The sequence below is a fragment of the Lactuca sativa genome, chromosome 3 (assembly GCF_002870075.4).
Source record: "Lactuca sativa cultivar Salinas chromosome 3, Lsat_Salinas_v11, whole genome shotgun sequence".
NCBI classification, from domain to species: Eukaryota; Viridiplantae; Streptophyta; class Magnoliopsida; order Asterales; family Asteraceae; genus Lactuca; species Lactuca sativa.
The window spans coordinates 77,338,055-77,356,406 of record NC_056625.2 but is presented as its reverse complement, the minus strand read 5'-3'; the positions used below and the strand labels follow the sequence as shown (position 1 = coordinate 77,356,406).

General features: G+C 33.1%; 1 protein-coding gene across 2 annotated transcripts; it reads left to right on the top strand.

The window, feature by feature from the left end:
• Positions 1 to 13,890: 13,890 nt before the first annotated feature.
• On the top strand, positions 13,891 to 17,289 carry LOC111912596 (CDP-diacylglycerol--serine O-phosphatidyltransferase 1). 2 transcript variants are annotated; one of them, XM_023908341.2, is made up of 13 exons: positions 13,891 to 14,163; positions 14,873 to 15,068; positions 15,140 to 15,205; positions 15,288 to 15,347; positions 15,439 to 15,529; positions 15,595 to 15,649; positions 15,757 to 15,836; positions 15,928 to 16,044; positions 16,138 to 16,222; positions 16,318 to 16,409; positions 16,497 to 16,750; positions 16,844 to 16,932; positions 17,015 to 17,289. In XM_023908341.2, exons 2-13 carry the CDS (start codon positions 14,905 to 14,907, stop codon positions 17,146 to 17,148), a joined length of 1,287 nt encoding a protein of 428 aa, XP_023764109.1. In that variant the 5' UTR covers positions 13,891 to 14,163; positions 14,873 to 14,904; the 3' UTR covers positions 17,149 to 17,289. The 2 variants fall into 2 exon arrangements, with proteins under 2 accessions (XP_023764109.1, XP_023764108.1); XM_023908340.2 differs by having other exon boundaries at positions 16,318 to 16,750.
• The last annotated feature ends 1,063 nt before the right edge of the window (positions 17,290 to 18,352 follow it).

Genomic DNA, 18,352 nt, shown 5'->3' with positions numbered 1-18,352 from the left:
TATTTACTCCATGGCTTCCTTGTTGACATCTATTATTAGGTCAAACTTTAGAGGTAGGCTTGAGGATTAAGCTAAGGATTATGACTGAAAACCCTTAGAAACCCCTCAGAAGTGAAGATTTCATTTTTCAATCAAGCGTTGAAGATAACTGAAGGAAGATCATCATTAAAACATTTAGTTTGCTAGATTTTACAATGTCTTTTCTAGTTTACTTCGATTTCATGTTTGTTTCTATCTTAGTTATGGCTAATCACCCCATACTTATGAAGATGAACCTGAATCTATGTGTTAATTTGGAATTAATGGATGTTTTATGTTGATTTAACTTGTGTTTGGTAATCAAAATCCCAACATGATGAAGTTTTAGATTTTATTGCTTATTAAGCAAGTTCTGTGTGATAGATGATCCTTCTAGTTGCATGAATTTGTTACCTAATTGTTTATGATCATTAAATAATTAGAGCTAGTGATTAATCACATCGTAGGGTTAAGTAATTAAAAGTTAATTAATTTAATTGGGTTAGAGAGCATAAGTGATCATTAATTTGTGCTTGAATTGCTTATCTTGATCTAGGATAGGTAATTTATCGATTTATCATTCATAGTCAAATTCATATTTATATCAGTTTGGTGTTTAACTTGTTCTTGATCATTGCATGGTATTTCATAAGTTGGTACATCTAAGTATTTGATCATAGTAACTAGTATTTTAAAGAATTGATAATTAATATAATCCATCCACTATAAATCAACCATACGAGAGGGGGAAATTGGAACTAAACGAAAGTACTTGTTAATCTTGAAGTAAAAATCGTCTTCTTTGCTTTTTAGTGTTATTTGGTAGTTGTTTGATTTAATTTCTTCTGATCTTGCAAAACCACTCAAATCCCCATTAAAAGTTTGCTTCTTAGTTTAACTTTTAGTAGTTGCTTTATTAATTAAATTTTGTTCCCTGTGTTCGACACCCAACTTACCTAGACTATTTTATAATTCGACTAGGTACATTGCTTATAGGTGCATAAACTATTTAAGTTAGTTAGCTTTATAAATTTAAAAGTTGATAGGTATACTTTTATGCACATCAATAGCCACAGAGTATCCAAGGCTGGAAGGAAGAAAAAATGTAGCATTTGTAAGGTGTAAGGCCACAACAAAAAATCTTGTATTGTTGGAAGACATCCTAAAATTAATGTTAGAAGAAAAAAAATACAAGCTAATATTTAATAAAGTTATTAATTTACGTTTTCTAATGTTGTGTCATATAGGTCAATATCAATGAAGGTGATCAAGATAATGTTAGTGGGGGAGAAAGAGGTCAAGATGATGGACATGAAGAGCATGTTAGTGGTGATGAAAGAGGGCAAGATGATGATGATGATGATGATGATGAATATGTTGGTGTTGGTGTAGGTGTTTAAGATGATGGACATGAAGAACATGTGGGTAGTGATGAATGAGGTCAACATGATGGTGATCAAGAACATGTTGGTGTTTGTGTGGGATACTAAGATTATGGTCAACAAGAGCATGATGGAGTGGAAATCACTCCTATGGAGGTTGAGGTATTAGGAAATGGAGTTGTTGGTGGAGAAGGAGTTGATGAAGAGGTTGGGAAAGTAAATGAAAATGTTAATGTCAGTGAGGTGCAGGTTCAGCACGAAGTTATAAGACCAACTGCTACCAGTTTAAAGAACATAACAAGGAAAAAAATCAAAAAGGATTGTGAAAATGAAATTGGCCAAGAGAGTTGGTGAGGAAGATGCACCTGGAAATTCAAAAGCTAAAGCTCTTATTTTAGATTAAACTAGAATGCTAATTAAGTGAAAATGCACTTTCTATGTTAGTATGTACATTCTTTTGTATGAAGCTATGTAGTTTATGTTGGATGTTAATATGCTCTTAATGTGAAGTTGGTTCTTATTGTTATTAATTTGGTTGTTATTTTTAGTAAGTTGTAGTGTTGTATGCATGGTAAGGACTTTATATGGTGCCATGCATATATTGGTATTTTGAAGTTATAAAATACAAGCATATTGAACAACCATTGGAAACCACATAGTGCCAATTCAAAATTATCCCATATTTTGTCCTTATGACAATTTGCAAATAAGGGAACCTTGCACATAATTTAATTGCATAAAAAAGGACATAGTATGGTCCATATGACTGACAATGTTTAATACTTTTACCACATGCACATCATTAACTATACAAAAGTACAAAAAAGTGGTTCCCATAATGTGATTAATAATGCAAATACAAGGGAATCAAGATTGTCATCCATTACAAAAGAGAATCAACATTGTAATTCATTTATTCATATAAGTTAGACACAAAAGTGGCTAAAAACACTGTCATCCATTAGAAAAGTTCCTAGATTGGCCAAACCTATATCTACCAAAGTTTTTTTGAACAAAAAGATGGCCGAAAAAGTGTTTGTCCTACGGAAGATCCTTATGGGAGTTGAAGTTGCTAATAGAGAGGCCGAAGGGGATCATTCCAGTCGATTTTCAATGGTTGCCGGCGGCGGACGACAACGAGCGGCGATTTCCAGCGACGACAGCAGCTCCCTGAGCTATTTCTAGCTTCTCTAGTGTTACTGAAATGGGAAGGAGATGCTTTTAGACCTAGAGGTGGCAATAAGTGGTGTACGGTGGTGGCACGTGTTGGTGGCCAGTGGCTCGCTTTGAGAGAGAGAAAGAGAGGGTGTTGGTTGTGGGGAAATAGGGCAAACCCTCTCTTCATTTTATAGCCAACAAGAACCAACCCATTTACAACAAGTTTCGATCCCTAAAAGCGTCAAGTCGCACCATTACAATCATGATATGTGTCGCGTCTCGAACCACATGCAAAAACTTGACAAAAACGACTTCGTTTTGACTTTCAGAATATTCCATTTAGATTTCCCGAACGTGGTCAATCCAAATACATGATCGAAATTCCCAAACGAAAGACGGAAATATGTTAAAAATAGGTTCAAAGTTTCAATTCAGTTACATCTATAGTTTTATCATTACGACCGATTTCGCAAAACAACATTATCTTTGTGCTAAAAATATTCCGAAATTAAAATCAAATATTAGCATATAATCTGAGTCCAGAAATGTGCTCAGAAATACTTAACATGATGCGTAGCTAACCCAACGAATCGATTCAATGTTCATTTACAAAAAAAAAAAACTGAGTTATATAACTAATTTGTTTTCTTAAAAAAAAAGCATAACTTTCGCGTACGATCTTCATTCTCCACGTTCTTTATACTTACAAAGCCGCGTTAACATTTTCTATATGTTTAGAGTTTTATTTGTTCATGACAACACTTAGTACATAAATCTTATTTTTAATGTATTAAGTCGTTACTTGTGCATTGTGATAAGTGTTTCGTTAACGGTCAATATTCATCAGAGACAAAAAGGGTATTATGTATGTAATCCTAAGTATGAAAATTTTATTTGCATGAAAAGGATAGAATACAATAGATTATGTCTATTACAAGGGGTGTTCGTAGTGACTGAGATCGGTGAACGATGACCTAATTTTCTCGGTTGTTACAACGGGATATATAAAGTGATGGACTTACAGTTGGCGCAGTTACAAAACACAATGACGATTGTATGATGGATGATTATGTGTTGGAGACTGGATGTAATAAGTTCATTCCTAGAAAAGTTAACATATTCGTATACAAATTTTTTGGGGATAAACTACCGACTAGACTTAATATTTCCAAAAAGGGTTTGACACCTCGTCTATTCTTTTTCTAATATGTTCTAACCAAGTGAATGATGTTTTACACTTTTTTATAGTGTGACATAGCAAAGAATTTGTGGAATCAAATTGGTTCGTGGTGTGAATTAGAGTTCCCAAATATAAATTTGATGTTTGAATTATGGATTCGATGAAAATGACTCAATATAAAAAGGATGATCCGAAAGCCTTATATCCACTACTTTTGTGGATGATTTGAAAGTTATGATTGTAGTGATTTTTGGAAGGTGTACTAACATAAAAACATTTACGTTTGGCAGAAATGTGTGAAATTACATTTTTATGGATTCTAAGTTCACTAATACCAAATGCTTGCAACTTTTTTTTTTCAAATATACGATTTTGTATATTTCTGGTTCAACCCTTACGTTTGGCATAAATTTTTGGGTTTACCTTTTTTTTTTTTTTCTGTATCATAAAAGCCTTTAAGTTTGGTTTTCTGGTTCATTAAATCCCTTAAGTTTGGCAGAAATGATTGGTTTTACTGGGTAAATTTGCAAAAAAAAGGTAAATTAAAAAAATTGCAAGTATCCGATATTAGTAAACCTAAAATCCACAAAAGGGTAAATACACACATTTCTGCCAAACTTAAGGGTTTTTATGTCAATATCACTTTTTGGAATGAAAGTGATGTAGAAAGATGCTCTATTTGATAGTATTATTACCTTGTCTTTCAATGCTTTGTTTTTCTCTTAAAAAAATAATTGGAGTATGTGGTTACAAAACCCAGTTATGTCCATCACTTTGTAATTTCATTCCTTAGCATCTTTAAAACGTCTAATTTTCTCCTTTCCAAGATAATCGAGGATACCTGAAAGCAATAATAGTTATGTAAGCATGAAGCTTAGTGATGTTCTCTAAAATACTGCACACAACAAAACATATACAAGCATGTATACTGGTCCCACAATCATTGTATTGATTGCTCCAGTATGTTGGCCTGCCGGCTCAACCTAACCGCTCTTCCCGAACCTTTGTGCCTATGACTTACAGTCGGCCCACACCTGGTCTCTTGGCCTACAACAAACAACAGGACCGCCTCAACCTCATCTGCCACTATATGTTGACATATAAACGAACAAGAGACCAAGTAGACACATAATACATATAATTATAAATCATACAACTCACTACCGCCTACTAGACTCCTCATAACATACTCCTCCACTGTAAGATAATAGAATAGATTGATATTACTAATTGATGCTCAAATGGAGATTACATACAAATATATAAATAAAAGCTAAACCCTTAAAGGATTTGGGCCTAAACCATAAAGCACTCTAATATACCCCTCGCAGTTTGATCGGGAGGATAATGAAACTGAAAAACAAAGAAAAAAAACATAAAAAAAAAAAAAAAAAACATAGATGTAGACAGCAACAATGGTGGCAGAACTCTGACGATGGCAACTAACAGTGACAGCTCGACGAAGAAGACCAGAGAAGAAGTGGCAACCGGAGGCAGTTCCATTATAAAAGCTGAAGAGAGTTGATGATGACGACGATCAAGGAGTCGGTGACAAAGGAGTCCGAAGAAAGGCAGCGAGATAGAAAGAGGGCTCGAGCTGCGGAGGGCGAAGCCAATTCGGGTAAGATCGACAACTGTAGTGCTGTAGTGTTAGCATAGAGAGACGACTGTAGATCAGAGGTTGTCAGAGAAGGTATCATCGGAGGGAGGCATTAGAAGAAGACAAAGAATGAGCTTTAGTTTGGTTTCTGCGACTGTATTATTAATTAAGAGGAGAAAAAAAGGAAAAATATTGAGGCACCTTCGATGACTACGAGAGAATATCGTCGGAGGTGAACGACGGTGGCAACGGGTTATGTTAAAGTAAGAATTGCTTTTGGTCGAACCATTTAGTGGGATGGGCGTGTTTTTTTTGAGATATAATTTATAGAAAAAATTTCCGTTCATACAAAAAAGCCATAAGAACTTAATTTTTTGCACTCGATAGTTTCAACTCGAGAAAAAAAAATCCAGTAAAATTTTTATTTGGGTTTTAACCTAAAGCTCTAATACCATGTACGATAATAGAATAGATTGATATTATTGATTGATGTTCAAATGGAGATTACATACAAATATATAGATAAAAGCTAAACCCCTAAAGGCTTTGGGCCTAAACCATAAAGCACTCTAATATCCACTACCAGTTAATCTCTATAGAGTGCATAACCATAAGTAACCAGAGGTGAGATGGCCACCTGAACATATGATCCTACTCCAGTGCCACAACCAAACAAGGAACAAGCAAGAAAGACTAGATCAAAAAGTTCTCATGCTATCCTACCTAACTACATACAACCGCAAGGGATTTCCACCAGACGATAACCAGCCTATTGGTACTCTAACCAGCATACCACTACTGTTGCATCCTAACATAGAAGGATATATATATATATATATATATATATATATATATATATATATATATATATATATATATATATATGTATATATATAGGGGATAGTTAAAATAAAAATAGTAAATAGTGTGAGAACGTAAAAATACTATTTTATGTTATTATTCTGCAATGAATTTTGTATCCACAGCTTTATGTCGTTATTCAGCAATGAATAAATAAACAGTAACAATTTAAAAATTAAATTAGAATTTACTACAAAAATGCACATATATGAATTTATAATAGAATAACAAAATTCTAATGAATATATGAATAATCAAATGTTAATTTTCATATTAGAATTACTTCAAAGATACATGTATACAACATTCATTACAAAATAATAAAATAAACATAATGTTTTTACGTTCTCACACTATTTACTATTTTTATTTGAACCTAAGTAAGTTCAAATAAAAACAGTAAATAGTGTGAGAACGTAAAAACACTATGTTTATGTTATTATTCAGCAACGAATGTTGTATATTTGTATTGTTGAAGTAATTCTAATATGAATATTAACGTTTAATTATTCATATATTTATTAGAATGTTATTATTCTATTATAAATTTATGTATGTATATTTTTGTAGTAAATTCTAATTTTAGTTTTAACCTGTGATTATTCATTTATTCATTGCTGAATAATAACATAAAAATAGTGTTTTTACGTTTTCACACTATTTACTGTTTTTATTTGAACTATCCCCTATATATATATATATATATATATATATATATATATATATATATATATATATATATATATATATATATATATATATATATATATATATATATATATATATATAGTAACAACCCGAAGTTCGTATCATCAATTATAATTTTTTTTTTGTAACCCTTTTCGTTAATCCATTCGTTGTTTCAATTTCGTTTCCGTTTACTTCATTTAACTAAGTCATTAATTGAGATTGCCATTATGACTTAATGGGGTGTCCAAACGCGTTTAGAACTCATATTAACGTCCCATACTAGTAATCGGAAGATTTTTAAAATCAACCATATCGGGTTACGACAACTTAATCGGGTGCGACCAAAAGCCCCGTCTAACGTCGGTATCGGGTAGAATTCCACCGTGTCCAAATCTTAGACCCTATTTAAAGATGATTAAGCTTCCATTTGAAGCTTTTGCTCTCTCTCACTACTCTCTCTCTAACCTCTCTCAAACCAAAGAACTAGGTCCAAAACATCAAATTAAGGCTTCAAATCTTCAAGGTAACTTCCCTAACTTGTTGTTCAACCTCATTAGCCTTCAAATCCGAGTTTAATCAATGATTTAGGATCTCAAACATGAGTTTACGGCCCTGGATCATGCTTGGGCCGTAAACACATAATAAGAGGGTTTTAGAGCCTTAAAACCCCTCCAAACTAATCTTGGGACTTAGATATGACTTTATGGCTTACAAATTCGGATTTAGAACACCTTAATCATCATTTTTGAGGAGTAAACATGAGTTTACTATCCAAGAACATGCTTGGGCCGTAAACTCATATTCTTGGAGAGTAAACTCATTTCAGTGTGTTAAGATGCCACTTAAACACACCATAAGCCTTGGGATAAATTCTAGAAGTAACCACATACGAATTAGGAGCCTAAAACATAAGGAAAACACCCCCCCTAAGGAGTTCACGGCCATAAGATGGAGTCTTGGGCCGTAAACTCCTAAAACTATGTCAAATGACACCCTTAATTCCATACAAGGCTTGTAAAATAGCTTGAAAACACATGTGATTAATTAAGGACCACCAAAACATCAAGGATTGAGTGTGAGGGGATTTTACGGCCGTAAACTCCTAGTTTACTGCCGTAAACTCCAATAAATGGTCAATAAGTGAGTTTAATCCATTCCAAGGCCCTAGATTTGATCCTAACTAATTTTCCCAAGTGATATAAGGCCATTTAGCATCATAAAACACCCCACCATGAGTTTATGACCGTAAACTCATGGGGAGTGGTACATTAGGGCCGAAAAATCTTGTGTGAGTTTACTCTTGAAGAGTAAACTCCATATCCAAGCTTTATGTGTCATTAAATGTCGCCCGGGTCCTTCCAAACACTTGTAATGGAATGTCTTCGCAACTAGAAGTGTTTGTCCCTAACTAATAAATGATTCAAGTCCTAATTAGATACAAATGTGTATCTTTTCATAATCCATAGGAACCTCGTGCGTTTGCAAACCCAGAATTGACGTTTAGGATCCAAGCAGACACATTCCTCGCCCGGTGAGTTCATACCCCTACCATTTTTCAATGTTTTTCAATGTTTTCAGGGGGGGGGGAGGAATACAAGCAAACTATAAATGTTTTCAAAACCTAAAACTGATGTATTTCTATAAATATCTGGCTAACTTATAGATATCTTTACCCCTTATGTATTATGTTGACCATAAGGGATGTTTTATCAATTATAACTACATAGATTTCAGTAAAGGAAACAATCAAACTAATCAAATTATTATGGGAATAATTTGGGATCTTCAGTACTCGGATTTCAAGTAATGATAATAGATAAATTATGTCTGATTCAGTTTATCTTTGTTTCATTTAGAATGTATTGCCAGATAATTTCATTGTATATAACTGTATTCACTCTATTATGTTTCATAACGTTTAGTATGTTTGATATCGTTTGAAAACACCGTGAATAATGTAATACTAGCTTGTGAGATTCATCATTGCCCTTTGGGTCATCAGTAAATCCTCCCCGGAAGTGTAACCAGAGTCTCCTGGAGGGAGAGCGTGGAATTTGTGAATAGATCTATTCGGGACTGACAATCCCACACCTTAACTGCTAGCTACAGTTAGGCGGGCACGCCTGGGGTGACAAATTCTGGATATCGTCCGACGTCTGAGAAGCGTCAAGGAGGTCTCGTTGTCGTATCAGCATGGTTACCCGGCTCACAATACGTATTAATATAAGTTTATTCACGATTTTGATTTGATTTTATATCTATTTGCTATCTATAGTTCCTATATCTAGTACGGGATGATAGTCCCATGGTTTTCAGTCTATAGATTTTGTATCTAGTGCGAGATGTTATTCCTATGGTTTTCAGTATATATACATATTACATATCTAGTGCGGGATGGTAGTCCCATGGTTAGAATCTATATCTAGTACGGGATGGTAATCCCATGATTTTCAATCTATATCTAGTACGAGATGATAGTCCCATGGTTTTCAATCTATATCTATCTACAAATTTTGTGTATATCAAACTATCTTATATCTAGTTTGGGATAGTAATCCCATGATTTTCAATATATAGTTTTATGTATTAAACTATACACTGTGATATTCAACCAAACTTACACTTAGGAAAATATAGGATTTTCCTGGGATAATATAACAACTTGTAAACGAATTAAGAAGCGAATGGATAACTAAACTATTAGGAAAATATGGGATTTTCCTGGGGTAACATACAACACGTAATCGAATTGGTAACAAATGATAACTAAACTGTTTTACATAAGAAAATATGGGATTTTCTTGGATAACAACCTTTTCAGAAAAACTAAAGGAAACTTATACATTTTTCAGAAAACAAACATCTTATGAACTCACCAGCTTTATGCTGATTTTCAAACTGCTTGTATTCTCAGGTCCACATTAGACAGGTACCCGATGATCCCTTTTGGCGAAGACGGAGTGCGTAGAAGACACGTCTTACTTTTGTTCATATATACTATGTATCACACTTGTACAACTTTACTTTTGAACAAATGTAAACTTTTATATGTAATGTAATGGTTGTTTACTTTGCTTACTATGTGCATTGGATTTGATACTCAACGTGGAGTCCGCCCCGGAAATGTTTCCGCCTTTGGTTTTCGGGGTGTGACATATATATATATATATATATATATATATATATATATATATATATATATATATATATATATATATATATATATAGCATATCACTACAACACAACAACATCCTATACACAAGGATACATAACTAACTCTCCAACGAATACATAACCATATCTACCCAGAGGTGAGATAGATACTCAGATATATGATCCTACTCTAGAGCCACAACCAAACAAGGAACATGCAAGAAAACATGGATGAAGAGTCCTCAGTCTATCCTACGTGACTGCATACAGTGCATAGGGTATCCCTCTACTAATTGATAACTAAAACTAACGGGCTGACATTGGTGCTTTCGACCCACGGGTAAAGTAAGGAAAACTCACCTGAATCGAAGAACCCAGAAACACTGCGATGCGCTCCCCTTTCTGCACTGCTTGCTCCCACTAATCCACCAACACCAAAACTAGGTCTAATCTTAATCAATAGTCCAAAACCCTCAAGTTTGACCCAAATTCAGACTTGGTCAAAAAGTCAATGCTCAACGATTAACGAAAGTCAAAGTCAATTTCAGCAGGATTATGCCATGCATAATTAATCTATGCCTTGCGTAGTGGTACGCAGTGCATACTTAGAGTACACCCTACGCACTTTGTTGTTAAGCCAATGCCACTTTAGCTCTTAATCCATACAAACCAACCATATATTGCTCAGATCTGGTCCTAACAAACGTTTAGAGTCATAAAGTTCCTCACTTTATGCATTTGCATGGCTTAAAAGAGAACAATACCAAATCTCAAGTCCAAAACACACCCCAATGCCCAAATACTCATGCATGGAAGGATGGGAGTGACCATGTTCCTATTTTTATTACTCTACAAGCTTAGAAATGCTAGAAAATGCCACTCATGAGGTCTATAGTAGCTCATACTCACTAGACCCAATATCAAGGGACAAAAAGCTCATAAAACCCATAACAAGCTATATCTATCTAGTTAATCATAAAGGTTCAAGCTTTATACCTCCTGGAGGATGTTGAACAAGAGTAGAGTCTGGATCCACAAGCTTTGAACTCCCCAAGCACACCTTCAATGATCTCCTTCTTCACAATAGACACTAGAAAACACTCAAATGCTTCAAACTCCTCACAAGATGGCTAGGGTTTCAAGTTATAGGCTCAAGATGTTGGATACTAATGATAAGAAGGACCTTAATGGGTTAGAGTCCTTAAATAGGGCTCAAAACCCCAAAATTAGGGTTTTTACTCTGCGCAATTACGCCCTGCTTAACGCACTAGAAACGTGCCCTCACTACACCCTGCGTAGTGCCAAACTCCCATTTCCAGCTTAATTTCAAATAACCATAACTTCTTCATTTCAACTTCATGTTCGACATTCTTCATATGCACGGAAAGGTATTGAAGAACCCCACAATCTTATCTAGTAACTTTAGACTAAAACATATCGGACTAAAATCCTTAATTCAGTAAGAAACCCGATCTATAACTTTTCCCTTTCTACCCTTCGACTCCAGCATACAAATCAAGGGATTAGATCTCACAACCAACATTAACAATCCTTCAATAAGGTCTAATGATGCGTGCAAATAGCTACACCTAATTTTATTATTTATAACCTAACTACCTTAACTAACTAATTACACCTATGCAATGTACCTAATCAAAATTATAGAATAGTTGGGTAAGTCGGGTGTCAATCTCAGGGAATGGTTTTGACTAATTAATTTATCTACTATTAAATTGACCTGATTTTAGAGAAAATAGGGGGTTTTATCTGATTTTACAAGACCAGACGAACTTAAATCACAAAATTCAATCAATTAATTAAAAACACTCCTGTCTAGTTTGAATCCACTTCTTTATTTATGTTTAGCTAATAATTATGGATTATCAAAGTTGGTCACCAATTATTATGTAATTAGCAATTCAAGTCCAAATTTACTAGTCTTTTTACCAATTCATGAACTACCTTGTATGGTCACACATAAGCAAAACACATAATTAGTTATTAATTATAGGTGAGTTATGTAAGATTTATCTAAGCAAACACAATTATGGTCATAAATTATGTCCTCTAGCACAACTAAATTAATTACTTTTATCACTTATCTAAGATTTGGTCGATCTTAGCTCTAGCAATTCAATGTTCACTAAATCACTAGGTTTCAAGTTCATGTAATTTAATGGTTACTAAGCTACACAAAACATGAATTTAAGCAACTAAGAAACTAGAATAACATGCTAGGTAATGATAATCAAACACAAGCAATTTACCGACTAATCAAATTCAATAGTCATAGAGCTAAAACCTAATTCAGAAGCTTCATCTAGCTAGACAAGAGCTGCTAGATTCAGCTACTCATAGTAACAAGTAAGCAAAAACAAATCAAATTATCAAACATGTTCATAACTATCAAACTAATTAATTAATTATGAACCTTTACTCCTTTTGATGTTGAAAGCCTTTTTCAGAACTCTTCTTCTGCTCAAAATCGTCTTCAGGTAACCTTCCAATCAACCAAAAAACTCTCCAAGTCGTAATGGTCAAGGGAATTTATAGTTTTCTAATTTCCCGAGTTCACGTCGTGAACCATAAGGATTCACGTCATGAATGCGATCTTTTCGTATTCGACAAGGACTCTTCCACCCGGATGCAAATCTTCTGGAACAATCGATTCACGTCGTGAGCATCAAGTTACTCACGTCGTGAACACGTCTTTTTGGTGGAAATTTTTATCCTTATTCCCTTCGAGCCTCCAAAGTTCCAAATATTGTCAATTCTGGTCCCTTACTTCGAAAATGTCTTACTTTGGCTGCAAATTACAATTTATCCTTATAAGTATCATAATTCTATGCAAATAACCAAAATATTAATAAAAACGTAAATAAATATTACCTAAAAATGTGTATAAACATGAAAATATCATCTAAGCTTTCCTTCCTCAAGCCAAATCCCTTTTCATGATCGAATTTCAGTCGACAATCCTAAGTTAAGAAATGACCCGAAACCGGGTGTTACAATCTTGCCAGTTTTTTATATAAAATTCGGCCGTTTAAAAAAAACTAATGTATAATTTAAATCCATATTTTAAACAGTTAGTTAGGGTTTAGAAGTTGATATTACAAGTTAGTAGAATTCGTCAACGCTCATATTAGAAGCCTGAACCTCCAATATAAGAAGCAAAACCTCTAATATAAGAGGCAAAACCTCTAACAATTGCGCTAGTCCCTCATTGGCAATTCAAATCCATTTAAGAATGGAATCACATAAATTTTTATCCATACATCACATATAATGATATAAATGATGTGCTTGGAGATGTAATCTGTGGATTTTGAGCAATAGATATTTCTCTTGGTTTGAGTGAAGATTATAAGCATAAATATCTGTCGAATATAATGATATGTAATTTATAGCATACTCGTCTATTATCTAAGCAGAGTAGATTCTATGACCAATTTTTCTGCTAAGACGTGGTTCATAAGACATTCCAAATCGTGTAAGTTATTTCTATTGCCCATGTTCACAATGGCCATTATAAATATCGATTAACAAAAAATATCATATCAAATGTGTAATGTTTTGCTGTTATAAGGTAAGGATAGATCTAAGTTCTCATAGATTAAAAACATTATATAATGTTCCACTGAACGAGTAAAATAGAAAAAAAAAACCACATAATAATTATAATATTAAAAAATTATATCTTAATGTTAATAAAAATAAATTTATACTTTTATAGTATTATTTATTTTGTATTTTATTGTAAATATCTTTTGAAAATTAATGACCCGCAACTAGGGTATATAAATTATAAAATCACCCTTATTATATTTTACAAGCTCTCCATCCCTTTGACCAGTCGTACTTCCTCTCACTGACGCCGCAATACATATACATACAAATCCTTCCCACTGCGCATACTCAAATTTATCAAGAATCTTTTCACAGACTACATATAACGCATCTCCTCCCATCAATACAAACTTCCAGTTCTTCTCGAAATCTCCCATCATTCAACTCTTTTTCTCCAAGATCGGACGGCTAAGGATCCCTCTTTCCTTTTCTTTCAGTCTCACCACTAGGGCTCAATCACTCTTTCCTTACTCATCTCTTCTCGTTATGCGTATGTACTTTTTTTCTCATCTCTCTGTACATTCTTTCGCCATTTTCATGCATCTCCTCTTCTTATTTCGCCATTAATTTTGCCTTTTTCTTTTATATCTGATGTGGGTTTCCGATATCGGATGGTGAATTTAAGTGGGGTGTATTGGTTTTGTTGATAACACGTTACGTTTGTGTGATAATTGAATAGTAATTATGTCTCGAGAGTTTGACTCTGAGATTTGATTTCCATATGATTGTAGCCGGATTTTAGTCATTATTGTTGAATTGATATGCTTACTTTATGTTTATTTTCATTATTGTTTTTGGGAAAAACGATTGCTAATGAGGTGAGAGGCAGAACTTTCTACGATTTGCATATAATCATGTCAATTCAGAAGATTTGTCTCTGATTAACTCATTGAATTTAAACATGATTACTTAATCCGATTAGTTTTTGAAATTGATCTGTTTATTTTGTGGGTATCGTTTAATTGGCATATTCGAATATGAATGATGTGATTGTGACTTGTGTTCTGGTTTTGTTAATTAAGTTGAAATCAAGATGAGATCCACACACATAACATATGAACTGTGTCGAATTAGCAAGATTTTATAAACAAAAGAAACTTAAACATTCAGAAAAGCTTTTGCAATTGCTGTAACCTAAATCTTGGTTTCTTGTTTTTTATTCACTGTATTACATGTTTGAATATTTACACCATTTGCAGTGATCAAGGTAAGCTAATAACACAACATTTTTATGGAGTCTAATGGTCTAAAGAGTGGAAGGAGAAAAGACTATATTGCCCATCAAAGTCATGAAGTGAGCACATCCATTTCTGATGAAGAACTCGATCCATGGACAGCTTGGGCTTACAAACCTCGAACAATTACACTTTTATTCATAGGCTCATGTTTTCTGATGTAAGTATCATTTTCATTTTCATTTTCTTTTCTTTTTCAGTTATTAATTAATTTTCAAATCTGTTTCTCAGTTGGGCTAGTGGAGTTGTTGATCCGGAAAGCAATCCATCAGATGATATTGTAACATCTGTCAAAAGGTGAATCCTTTTTGGATTTCTTTTTGCATGATTCTTTAAAGAAAGTAATATTCAAATGTTAATGTTTATTGCAAAATAAAAGGGGCATATGGGCAATGATTGCAGTTTTTCTAGCTTACTGTTTGCTTCAAGCTCCTTCAACGTAAGTTACTTTTTTATATTTTTTAATAACATACTTTTTAATTTTTTTTATAAGGCAATTAACATTTTTATGTGTATGATCTTATAAATAGGTTATTAATTAGGCCACATCCTGCAATTTGGCGTCTAGTTCATGGCATGGCTGTTATTTACCTTGTAGCATTAACATTTTTGCTTTTTCAGGTTAGTATATTTTGTGTTTTTACCTTTTTACCCCTATACAAAATCATTTTTTTTTTGGTTTTTAGAATCGCGATGATGCTAGGCAATTCATGAAGTATCTCCATCCTGATCTTGGTGTTGGTAACTCTTTATATCCCATATGAAAATTTAATTGATTAATTAATTAATTTGAGGAGTTTTCATCATGTTATGATTTTATATTTGTAATTTGATGTTTTTTTTTTCAGAACTTCCAGAAAGATCATATGGTGCTGATTGTCGAATATATGTACCCAATAATCCCACTAACAGGTTTATAAATGTTTATGTATGATTTCTTCTTTCACAATCTTCAAACCTTTATATTCTTCAATTTTATTTTTTTTACATTTTTTCTTAAAATTTTTTTGGCGTTTCAGGAAACACTTTTTGATGAATTTGTTCCTGCTCATTTATTCGGGTGGTGGGCAAAGGCAATAATGATCCGTAATCAACCACTTTTATGGGTATTATCAATCGGATTCGAGTTAATGGAGGTCCAATTTTCAAATTCAATTAATCCAGTTTCTTAATCTTAGAAATCAATTTTTTCTGAAAATATAATGCTTTAATTTATATTCTTTCCTCAGCTAACATTTCGCCATATGTTGCCAAATTTTAATGAGTGTTGGTGGGACAGCATTGTTCTTGATATATTGATTTGCAATTGGTTAGGTGAGATGCTTAAATTAAGAAGTTTATACTTTCATTTAGATGCATATTTAATAATTTGTGTTAAAATTTTATTTTTACATTTATTTTATTTGTAGGTATTTGGGCAGGGATGCATACGGTTCGTTATTTTGATGGTAAAACATACGAGTGGGTTGGAATAAGCCGTCAACCAAATATTTTGGGCAAAGTAAGTTTATATTTCCAGTCCTATCAAGGTCATTGTCAGTGTCAGTGTCAGTGTCAGTCTGTTGACCAGTGGATATCTGTATACCAGGTAAAACGAACATTAGGTCAATTTACTCCAGCAAATTGGGACAAAGACGAATGGCATCCGTTTCTCGATCCATGGCGATTCATTCAAGTTTTAACCCTTTGCATTGTGTTCTTGACCGTTGAACTCAACACGTTTTTTCTCAAATTTTGCCTGTGGGTCCCACCTCGAAACCCCATTATTGTTTATCGATTGCTTCTTTGGTGGCTTATTGCAATTCCTACAGTTCGGGAGTATAATTCTTACCTACAAGACCGGTAATTAATTTTGCTCACTTTTTGTACCAATTTCATTCATATACTTTGATGTAAAAATGTGTATTAATTTTTGTAATTTTGGTCATTTTTCAGAAAACCCGTGAAAAAGGTTGGAGCTTTTTGTTGGCTTTCGCTTGCAATTTGCATCATTGAACTACTTATTTGCATCAAATTTGGGCATGGTGAGTTTTTGATGACATGATTATATTCGTATAATACTTTGGAATATATATATGGATATGTTATGAATCAAGTTTTTTTTAGGTCTTTTTCCTACTCCAATGCCTAGATGGCTTGTAATTTTATGGTCATCTGTTGGTGTTGGACTTCTTGCGTTCTTGATGATGTGGACATGGCGATTTCATCCAAGTTTAAGCAAAAAACAAAAACGGCTTTGAATTCGTTTGCCACCTGTTTTTTTGTGGTGAAAAATGGGTCGTTTTATTGAATGTCAACATACATGTTGTAAATTTTATTCATTTCATAACTGTAAATTCTCATTATTTCAGCCAAGATTTTTCATATTTATATTTTATTAACTGAAAGGTGTCCATTGTCATGGGTTTTTGCAAGATTCTGTAGTTTAACTGATACGGGACTTCCTATAAATCTGGTCTATGTTTTTTCACATGATAAAACGGTCGAATCTATTTGGTTGGAAGTAATACCATGAGGCTTGGAACTTGTACTTTCCAAATTGGGTAAAGAGCTATTCCAACATCTACCTATGACAACTAAGTTTTCTTTTTTGAGTTTTGACTTTTTGACTTTTTGGCATTATTATAGTTTAAGTTTGATATATATAGTTTTTTATATATATCCCTGGCTAATAAGTTATTAGGGTTACAATTGTCTCGAGTTCGATTCGGGTTGACAGGTCATAAAAACTTAATCTAGACACAATTTATATAAATATTTGTGTCGTATTGCTAAACCCTAACCCAGATTAACTATAGACAGGTCAATCTGTATAACATATTTAAGTATAAGGGTTTGTGAACCAGATTTGAGTTTGTGGGCTATAATTAGGTTTGTGGGGTAGAATCGGGTCCGTGGGTCACAGGAAAAAAAATCTAAATATCACATATTTACTTATCAGTCCTTATTTTCTCTTTTATTTAATATATATATATATATATATATATATATATATATATATATATATATATATATATATAGTTAGGTTCAAATGTTTTTACTATCTATTGTGTGTTTGTAGGATTGATTCTGGACCAATCATTATATATATATATATATATATATATATATATATATATATATATATATATATATATATATATATATATAATTCTTTTAATCTAATAAAATAAATGGGTTCATGGGTCAACCGACAAAATTTTTTGCAAACCCGAACACGACCCGTATAATGAACGGGTTGACGGGTTGCGGGTCAAAAAAGTCGAAAATTGCCATCCTTACGACTTAGTGTAAATGTAGTGGAATTTTTGCTAAAAATTAACATAACATAATGACTTTTTCAATCATGTTTTATATGCAACGATATTTTCTGCATATTACTAAACACATGACTTTTGCAAGGTAATATGGAGTTTTTTTAATTATCTATGATAAAAAAAAAAT

What these genes read in the sequence shown, in the direction of transcription:
- LOC111912596 (XM_023908340.2), top strand. Translation starts at nt 14,905, where the DNA reads ATGGAGTCTAATGGTCTAAAGAGTGGAAGGAGAAAAGACTATATTGCC. An exon ending in TTGCTTCAAGCTCCTTCAAC is followed by an intron (nt 15,348 to 15,438) that starts GTAAGTTACTTT and finishes TCTTATAAATAG; the next exon opens with GTTATTAATTAGGCCACATC. An exon ending in TTGCATCAAATTTGGGCATG is followed by an intron (nt 16,933 to 17,014) that starts GTGAGTTTTTGA and finishes AGTTTTTTTTAG; the next exon opens with GTCTTTTTCCTACTCCAATG.